The sequence below is a fragment of the Mytilus galloprovincialis genome, chromosome 7 (assembly GCF_965363235.1).
Source record: "Mytilus galloprovincialis chromosome 7, xbMytGall1.hap1.1, whole genome shotgun sequence".
In the NCBI taxonomy this organism is placed as follows: Eukaryota; Metazoa; Mollusca; class Bivalvia; order Mytilida; family Mytilidae; genus Mytilus; species Mytilus galloprovincialis.
Window position 1 is genome coordinate 43,672,427 of NC_134844.1, and position 10,483 is coordinate 43,682,909.

Sequence of the window (10,483 nt, forward strand, 5' to 3'; positions counted from 1 at the left end):
TCATGTTTGTCAGGTGAAAAGCAAAGCAAACTACGCACATATTACAAGTTAAAAAAGGAATATAAACCTGAGACTTATACAAAGTTAAATATCTCAAAACAATATATTAGACAATTATGTAAATTAAGAATTTCTAACCACAATTTACACATTGAAAAAGGCAGATATAATATTTGTTATTCTCGTGGTGTTTTGTCTGATGCTTGGTCCGTTTCTGTGTGTGTTACGTTTCGGTGTTATGTCGTTGTTCTCCTCTTATATTTAATGCGTTTCCCTCGGTTTTAGTTTGTTACCCCGATTTTGTTTTTTGTCCATGGATTTATGAGTTTTGAACAGCGGTATACTACTGTTGCCTTTATTTGGATCAAAGAATATGTAAACATTGTATTGATAACAGAATTGAAGATGAGTTTCATTTTATATGTGAATGCAACCTCTATCAAGACGAGAGAGAAAAGTTTTATGATGACGTTGTTAATATTATACCATGTTTTTGTAATTTAGATAATTTTGATAAATTTAAATATTTAATGATCTGTTCGGAGACTGATGTTCTCACCAGATTTCTTATATATATATAGACAAATATGGCACGCCGTTTTTATATTTATTCAAATTTGAAGATATCTTATTTATTTAACAAGATATCTTATTAAGTATTAAGATATCTTTAATTTTTATAAGATATCTTATTTAATTTGAAAGTAAATAAGATATCTCTATAAGTTAATAAGATATCTATTAATTAATAAGATATCTTATAAAGTATATAAGATATCTTACTTCTTTATAAAGATATCTTTTAAATACATACTTTATAAGATATCTTATTAATTAATAGAGATATCTTATAAACTAATAGAGATATCTTTATAACCAATTAAATAAGATATCTCTATAAGTTAATAAGATATCTCTAAAAGTTTATAAGATATCTCTATTAGTTTATAAGATATCTCTATAAGTTAATAAATTATCTCTATAAGTTAAAAAGATATCTCTAAAAGTTTATAAGATATCTCTATAAGTTTATAAGATATCTCTATTAGTTTATAAGATATCTCTATAAGTTTATAAGATATATCTATTAATTAATAAGATATCTTATAAAGTATATAAGATATCTTACTTCTTTATAAAGATATCTTTTAAATACATACTTTATAAGATATCTTATTAATTAATAGAGATATATTATTAACTTATGGAGATATCTTATTTTAAGTAAATAGGATTTATACAAAAGGCGTCGCGTACTTAAAGGTTCAAGTAGACAGCGTAGACAAACAAATCTGTCAAAGCAATTCAGATAGTCGTTTATTAAATTTGTAATATAGCTCCTGCTACGCTTTCATGATTTGTATATACAATGTATAGCAAAAATCTGATTAATTGACTCAATTTACAAATATATATTTTACATACTTTGACCTATAATGGTTTACTTTTATAAATTGTGACTTCGATGGAAAGTTGTCTCATTGGCACTCGTACCACATCTTCTTATATCTATTTAGTGATGTTTAAAAATACCCGGGTTTATATAGACTGGTGTCAAGTCTAAATATAGAATCAAAACAAATCTGTATATCATAATCACATGGGTTTTACACATTAAATTTTATTGATCATATTTACCATTTACACATTGTAGAGCATGCCAATATTGATTGAATATTTTATATTGATAATGAATAGAGTTTTAACTAAAGACTTCTATCATTTAATGAACAATATAGACAAACTTTCTGATGGACAGGCGAGAATTTGTGATTGGGATTCTTCTGATATATCGAAATTTGTCGTGGAAGTGAGCCCATCGGATGGACCATATAAAGGCGGAAAATTCAAATTTAAGGTAATATTGTTATAATAAACCATTTTGGAAATTGCATGGTTATTAGACTAGCGTCAAATATCAGACCCTGAATACTTTTAAGAAAAATGGAAATTTTTAAATCTTAAAAAGGACCAATGAAAAAATGGAGATGAAATTGTGGAGAGACGGAAACTAGGTCCCTTTCATTTATTATAGACTGATATTCCTTCCTCGTGTTCGTCTCCCGGTATAGTTTTGCAATCAATAAGTCTGAAATTTCACGATGGTAAATGTTGTTTTAATGTTTCGTATCAATCTTTAACTTTCATGTTTATTCCTTATTTGGGGCTATATTGAAATCCCATTGTCCATCCGTTTGTCCAACAAATATTTTGTCGCAATTTTCTCATCATAGAATTCCTTTTTCCACTCTAACACATTTAACAATATTAATAAGACGATGTGCCTTTCGGCTATTAGAATATCGAAAAAGCAACATTCAAAATGCATTTACTCGATCATAGTATATATAGAAAACCATATATGCGAATTTATTGATGATGCAGGCAGGCGCGGATCCGGTCATTTTTGAAAGGGGGTTCCAACATGCATATGCAAATCTTATAAAAGGGGGGTTCAACATTATGTCCCTATACAGGAAAAGTCTTTACTAAAGTCCCTGCTCAATACAAAAGTTCTTTAACTGTTTCGATTCTTATACATCCTTCAGTTTGAACTTTCACACATTCGGAATTGAAGGTTCAACAATCGAAACAGTCGAAGAATTACATGATAGAAAGGGACAATAATACCGGTAATAGGAAGATCCACCTAAGGTTAGGGGCATACAATAATACCGGTAATAGGAAGATCCACCTAAGGTTAAGGGACATACAATAACACCGGTAATAGGAAGATCCACCTAAGGTTAAGGGACATACAATAATACCGGTAATAGGAAGATCCACCTAAGGTTAGGGGCATACAATAATACAGGTAATAGGAAGATCCACCTAAGGTTAGGGGCATACAATAATACCGGTAATAGGAAGATCCACCTAAGGTTAGGGGCATACAATAATACCGGTAATAGGAAGATCCACCTAAGGTTAGGGGCATACAATAATACCGGTAATAGGAAGATCCACCTAAGGTTAGGGGCATACAATAATACCGGTAATAGGAAGATCCACCTAAGGTTAAGGGACATACAATAATACCGGTAATAGGAAGATCCACCTAAGGTTAGGGGCATACAATAATACAGGTAATAGGAAGATCCACCTAAGGTTAGGGGCATACAATAATACCGGTAATAGGAAGATCCACCTAAGGTTAAGGGACATACAATAATACCGGTAATAGGAAGATCCACCTAAGGTTAAGGGACATACAACAATACCGGTAATAGGAAGATCCACCTAAGGTTAGGGGCATACAATAATACAGGTAATAGGAAGATCCACCTAAGGTTAGGGGCATACAATAATACCGGTAATAGGAAGATCCACCTAAGGTTAAGGGACATACAATAATACCGGTAATAGGAAGATCCACCTAAGGTTAGGGGACATACAATAATACCGGTAATAGGAAGATCCACCTAAGGTTAGGGGCATACAATAATACAGGTAATAGGAAGATCCACCTAAGGTTAAGGGACATACAATAATACCGGTAATAGGAAGATCCACCTAAGGTTAGGGGCATACAATAATACCGGTAATAGGAAGATCCACCTAAGGTTAGGGGCATACAATAATACCGGTAATAGGAAGATCCACCTAAGGTTAAGGGACATACAATAATACCGGTAATAGGAAGATCCACCTAAGGTTAGGGGCATACAATAATACAGGTAATAGGAAGATCCACCTAAGGTTAGGGGCATACAATAATACCGGTAATAGGAAGATCCACCTAAGGTTAGGGGCATACAATAATACCGGTAATAGGAAGATCCACCTAAGGTTAAGGGACAAACAATAATACCGATAATAGGAAGATCCACCTAAGGTTAAGGGACATACAATAATACCGGTAATAGGAAGATCCACCTAAGGTTAAGGGACATGCAATAATACCGATAATAGGAAGATCCACCTAAGGTTAAGGGACATACAATAATACCGGTAATAGGAAGATCCACCTAAGGTTAAGGGACATGCAATAATACCGGTAATAGGAAGATCAACCTAAGGTTAACTTTGCTGGAGGTAATAGGAAGATCCACCTAAGGTTAACTTTGCTGGAGGTAATAGGAAGATCCACCTAAGGTTAACTTTGCTGGAGGTAATAGGAAGATCCAGTTAAGGTTAACTTTGCTGGAGGTAATAGGAAGATCCACCTAAGGTTAACTTTGCTGGAGGTAATTGGAAGATACACCTAAGGATAACTTTGCTGGAGGAAGTACCGGTAATAGGAAGATCCACCTAAGGTTAACTTTGCTGGAGGTAATAGGAAGATCCACATGAGGTTAACGTCGCTGGAGGTAATAGGAAGATCCACCTAAGGTTAACTTTGCTGTAGGTAATAGGAAGATCCACCTGAGGTTAACGTCGCTGGAGGAAGTTGAAACCTTAGTTTCTATCAATTTCTGAACTTATAAACGCTCATTTGTATAAATATAGAACGGTCTTGTAATACTGTGGGTGATTTTTTTAAAAATAAAACCCCATCTTGTAACAATGGATACAGGCAATATTGAAATTAAAGTTAAAACCAAACATTTTATTGAAAATTTAACAAATACTCCTTTTTATCTCATTGAATCGATTGGAGATGTTGATGAAGTAGCTAATTATTGGTATAATTTATTTCTGAGCACCCTAGACAAACATGCTCCTAAGAAAATTAAAAGGGTGAAAAATACCCAACAACCAGAGTGGTGGACTTCTGATATAAATAGCGCTAGACACCAAAGAGATTATTTTCAAAGAATTGGTGATATATAATTATAAAATTTGACGTAATAAGGTTACATTTTTAGTAGAACAGGCAAAGAAAAAATATTTCCAAAATGCTATTTCAAATTATAAAGATAGTAAAACTATTTGGAAGTATGTCAAAAGTCTAAATCATAAAAAGGTACATAATAATATCACGCATTTAGAATATAAAAATAGTGTAATTCAAAATGATGTTGATATAGCAAATACATTTAATTTGCATTTCACAAATATTGCCGAAAGTATAGTTGATAACAAATTATGTAATAATAATGATGGTGCCAGTTTTGATGCACTCAACAAATTTGTAAAATCAAAGTTACAAAAGGGTAGTGAAAAATTTATTATACCAGAAATGAGTATTTTAGATGTAAACATGTATTTAAAAAAACTTGACAAGTCTAAAGCAACTGGTTTAGATGATGTCGGACCAAATATTTTGAGTATGTGCAGCGATGTCATTGCACCAGCCTTGACATATATATTTAATCTAAGCATCAAAAGTGGTAAATTTCCAAGTATTTTTAAAACTGCAAGAGTTTGCCCAATTTTTAAAAGTGGCGATGCCTGTAATCCTGATAATTATAGACCAATAGCAGTGTTGCCTTGTCTCTCAAAAATCATAGAACGACATATAGCTAATAGTTTGTTTATATTTTTAAATAGTAATGACCTTCTTAATACTACACAGTCAGGTTTCAGACCTAAACATTCGTGTACTACTGCACTTACTAAATTAGTAGATGAATGGTTGGCAAATATAGATAATGGAGAGATAAACGGAGTTATATTTTTAGATTTAAAGAAAGCTTTTGGTCTGGTTAATCATATAATTTTATTGAAAAAACTTCAATATTATAATGTTTCAAATTGTACACTAGACTGGTTTAAGTCATACTTGTTCGAACGAAGCCAACAAGTTAAGGTCAATAACGTCATGTCTAATACTAAATGCATAAAAACTGGTGTACCACAAGGTTCTATCCTGGGCCCTCTGTTATTTATTTTATATATCAATGATTTACCACTTAATATAAAAAAATTCATTAATAGATTTATATGCAGATGATTCTACATGACATTGTAAAGGTAATAATTTACTTCAATTAACTTCTAACCTTCAAAATGATATTCATGTAATTGAAAACTGGTGTTAGCAAAATTGTATGAAATTAAATGCCAAAAAGTGTAAATCAATGATTATTGGTTCAAAACAAAGGCTTTGTTCAACTGGAAACAGTTTAGATATCAATATTTCAAATGAACAAATAGAAAATGTAGATTGTGAAAAACTTCTTGGTTTATATATTGACAAAAACCTAAATTGGAATCAGCAGATAGATAAAATGTCATGTACTATATCAAACAGAATCAATTTATTACAAAAGATAAGAAAATATTTACCTATGCATATACGTATTATCTATTTTAATGCTTATATTCTGCCATTATTTGATTATTGTTGCAATATATGGGGAAGCTGTTGTGAAAGTGGAATAAATAAACTTAATAAGTTATTAAAGAAATCTGCTAGGGTTATAGTAGAAACTGACATAATGATATCATCCAGTTTATTGTTTAATAGTTTACACTGGTTAAATGTTGAAAAACGCATTCAATACCAAAAGGCAATACTTGTATTTAAATCATTAAATGGTATGGTTCCTAACTATTTACAAGAAAATTTTCATTTTACTGATAATCAAAATTATAACTTACGTTCAGCTGATGAAAAACTATTAAATCTTCCAAAACCAAAAACAATTTTTTTAAAGAAAACATTTACATATTCAGGTTCTCAAATATGGAACAATTTACCAAATGAAACTAGAGGGTCCAAGGACCCTGTGTCGCTCACCTGATATTTTTATTTACAATTGATGCATGATAAATGCAACTGTTTTACCCCTATGTTCTATTTTTAGCCATGGCGGCCATCTTGGTTGGTTGGCCAGGTCACCGGACACAATTTTTAAACAAGATACCCGAATGATGATTGTGACCAAGTTTGGTTTAATTTGGCCCAGTAGTTTCAGAGGAGAAGATTTTTGTAAAAGAAAACTAAGATTTACGAAAAATGGTTAAAAATTGACTATAAAGGGCAATAACTCCTAAAGGGGTCAACAGACCATTTTGGTCATGTTGACTTATTTGTAGATCTTACTTTGCTGAACATTTTTGCTGTTTACAGTTTATCTTTATCTATAATAATATTCAAGATAATAACCCAAAACAGCAAAATTTCCTTAAAATTACCAATTCAGGGGCAGCAACCTATCAACGGGTTGTCCGATTCATCTCAAAATTTCAGGGCAGATAGATTTTGACCTGATAAACAATTTTATCACACGTCAGATTTGCTCTAAATGCTTTGGTTTTTGAGTGATAAGCCAAAAACTGCATTTTAACCCTATGTTCTATTTTTAGCCATGGCGGCCATCTTGGTTGGTTGGCCGGGTCACCGGACACAATTTTTAAACTAGATACCTGAATGAAGATTGTGGCCAAGTTTGGTTTAATTTGGTCCAGTAGTTTCAGAGGAGAAGATTTTTGTAAAAGATAACTAAGATTTACGAAAAATGGTTAAAAATTGACTATAAAGGGCAATAACTCCTAAAGGGGTCAACAGACCATTTTGGTCATGTTGACTTATTTGTAGATCTTACTTTGCTGAACATTTTTGCTGTTTACAGTTTATCTCTATCTATAATAATATTCAAGATAATAAGGGAGCTACCATTTGATTTTTATGGGGGGGCTAGGATGAAATTTGAAAAAAATAGGCAGGACAGGAGTTTTGAGTAAAAAAAAAGGCAGGATGAGACAATTGCCAAAAAAAAAAGTCAGGACGACAATTTAGGTAAAAAAAAGTCAGGATAAACTAAAAAAAAAAAAGCAGGACCAAACAGAGTGAAAAATAAAAAGGCAGGACAGAAATTACAGCTAAAAAAAAATGCAGGACAAAATTTTTCATCCTAGCCCCCCCATAAAAATCAAATGGTAGCTCCCTAACCAAAAACAGCAAAATTTCCTTAAAATTACCAATTCAGGAGCAGCAACCTATCAACGGGTTGCCCGATTCATCTCAAAATTTCAGGGCAGATAGATCTTGACCTGATTAACAATTTAATCCTGTCAGATTTGCTCTAAATGCTTTGGTTTTTGAGTTATAAACCAAAAACTGCATTTTACCCCTATGTTCTATTTTTAGCCATGCTGGCCATCTTGGTTGGTTGGGCGGGTCAGGTGAGCTAATAAAAATGAGAAATACACTTGTATCTTTTATAACAAAATGTTACAAATTTTTCATCAATTGTGCAAATTAATATGCTTTTTCATTATTATTTAAATACAATTGTATATTGTGTATAATATAACTTTATAATACTCTATGTACTTATAAATATGTTGTTATTATTTTGAGGACTCTCAGGAAGATTAGTTTTAACTAATGGGATCATCCTCTTGAAATAAAGATTATTTATTTATTTATTTATTTATTTATAAACATAATGTCTTTAAAAGCATCAAATAATGTTTGATTTTTTTCGTATTTCATGATGTAGTAATCAGTTATTTTGAATTTTTATAGTTTTTTGGGTTTTTTTTTTATGTCAGATTAATGTAAAAATGTGTTAACTTTCCTTATAAAATAATTTAAATCTAATATATCTTTTTGTTTGTTTGACAAATCGATCATGTATACACATATATATACGACTAATTCCAAGTAAAAGTAACAACACAATGCCGTGATGCGTTATTTGGTTATTGAAACTCCAGTTTATAGTTAACATTATTTTGCGTGTCATGCTAAGTGGTATCGAGAATCAAAAATGAAGAAAATATTTTATTTGTTTGATATTATTGTCATGTGTATAAAAACATCCTTCGGTTTCACACATTCGGGGTTCATGATAAATCCAAATAAAAGCGCTTCTGGCGCATGGAATTTGTTGTACATATTTTATACACCTTCGAAACAGATGAAGTTGAAACTATGAGTGTCGTATTGTTATGCATTTACTTTTCTACATTGGCTAGAGGTAAAGAAAAAGTCAGGAGCCTCTGGCCTTTGTTAGTCTTGTATTATTTTAATTTTAGTTTCTTGTGTACAATTTGGAAATTAGTATGGCGTTCATCATCACTGAACTAGTATATATTTGTTTAGAGGCCAGTTGAAGGACGCCTCCGGGTGCGGGAATTTCTCGCTACATTGAAGACCTGTTGGTGACCTTCTGCTGTTGTTTTTTTTCTATGGTCGGGTCAGGGGCGGATGCAGGAATTTTCGAAAGGGGGGGTGCTAACCCAGGGCACCCAGGACAAAGGGGGGGGGGGGGTGCAAAACATATGTCCCGATACAAATGCATTGATCGGCAAAAATAAAGGGGGGGGTGCGCACCCCCGGAACCCCCCCCCCCCCCCTGGATCCGCCACTGCGGGTTGTTGTCTCTTTGGCACATTCCCCATTTCCATTCTCAATTTCATCTCTCTTCTACGATATTAGAACTTTCTTTACCTATTATTACTAAAAGAGAAAGATTATGTAATAATCGTAATTATTTTTAATTACCAATAAGCATTACGTATTCAGTGTGAAATGGAATGGGGATACGTACGTGGACATATATCCATTAAAACATAATAAGTTCATTGAAAAATGAATAATTCATTTGTTTTACTTTTTTTCAGTTTGACGTTGTTGAATTATTCTACCCCATTCTCCAACCAGATATTAAGTGTATTACACCGATTTACCATCCAAATATCGATACATTGGAACCAGACGACAATGATCTCATATCAAATGTTTGTGTCAGCATGTTAGATGACTGGAAACCAGTAAATGGACTTGATGACTGTATCCAAGCCTTATTGTACCTATTCTACCAACCAAATACAACAGACTCATTAAGACTAGCAGATGGCGACATTTCAGAGAACCAGTTTTTAGAAAATGTTCAAAGTTCCTTGAAAGGAGGAACAGTCGAAGGCTGTTATTTCCACCCAAATTATGGATGGGTAGAGAATTCTAAACTTACTGACGATCTAACCCAATATGAATGTAAGCCTGAACCACCGAAAAAGAAATTATGCAAACGATTTTAAACTGAGTTAGTGAAAATTTCGACCATCTATTTGATACAAATATTTTTAAATAATAAAAAACCAAAACAATGAACTGCTTTCATTACATGTAATTCAGTGTTTACTTCGCTCGTTTTAAGTATGAAACCTACTTTAATAAGTTTTGACATTTATTATAATTTATAACATGACAAAGTACGTGTGAACTGTTAACTATTACTTTGTAAATGAGGTCAAGGTCATATGAACCATGCCAGACAGACATGTATGATCATGTATACCTTACGGTTATTTATCATACACCTGATACTACTAGTAGTAGTAAGCCTTTTGCTCATATAATCTCAGAAACAGACCTAAACAAGATAACTATAAACCATGTACATTGACCGAATTGATTCATACAAATGAGTCAAAGTCAAATGAAACCCGCTCAGAAACAGACCTAAACAAGATAACTAAACATTGACCGAATTGATTCATACAAATGAGTCAAAGTCAAATGAAGCCCGCTAGACACGCATGTACACTTTACTATCATAACACACATCAAATAGAGCGGCGACATTGCTAACCCGATTAATCCAGTCTTTATATTTCCCCTGATCTACGATTTCTTCATTAACCT

General features: G+C 32.5%; 1 protein-coding gene across 1 annotated transcript; it reads left to right on the forward strand.

Annotated features, from left to right (window-relative positions):
- Positions 1–1,628: 1,628 nt before the first annotated feature.
- LOC143083073 (NEDD8-conjugating enzyme Ubc12-like) lies at positions 1,629–9,949 on the forward strand. The gene is made up of 2 exons (XM_076259263.1): positions 1,629–1,858; positions 9,460–9,949. Exons 1-2 carry the CDS (start codon positions 1,658–1,660, stop codon positions 9,874–9,876), a joined length of 618 nt encoding a protein of 205 aa, XP_076115378.1. The 5' UTR covers positions 1,629–1,657; the 3' UTR covers positions 9,877–9,949.
- Positions 9,950–10,483: the final 534 nt, after the last annotated feature.

What these genes read in the sequence shown, in the direction of transcription:
- LOC143083073 (XM_076259263.1), top strand. Translation starts at nt 1,658, where the DNA reads ATGCCAATATTGATTGAATATTTTATATTGATAATGAATAGAGTTTTA. An exon ending in GCGGAAAATTCAAATTTAAG is followed by an intron (nt 1,859 to 9,459) that starts GTAATATTGTTA and finishes ACTTTTTTTCAG; the next exon opens with TTTGACGTTGTTGAATTATT.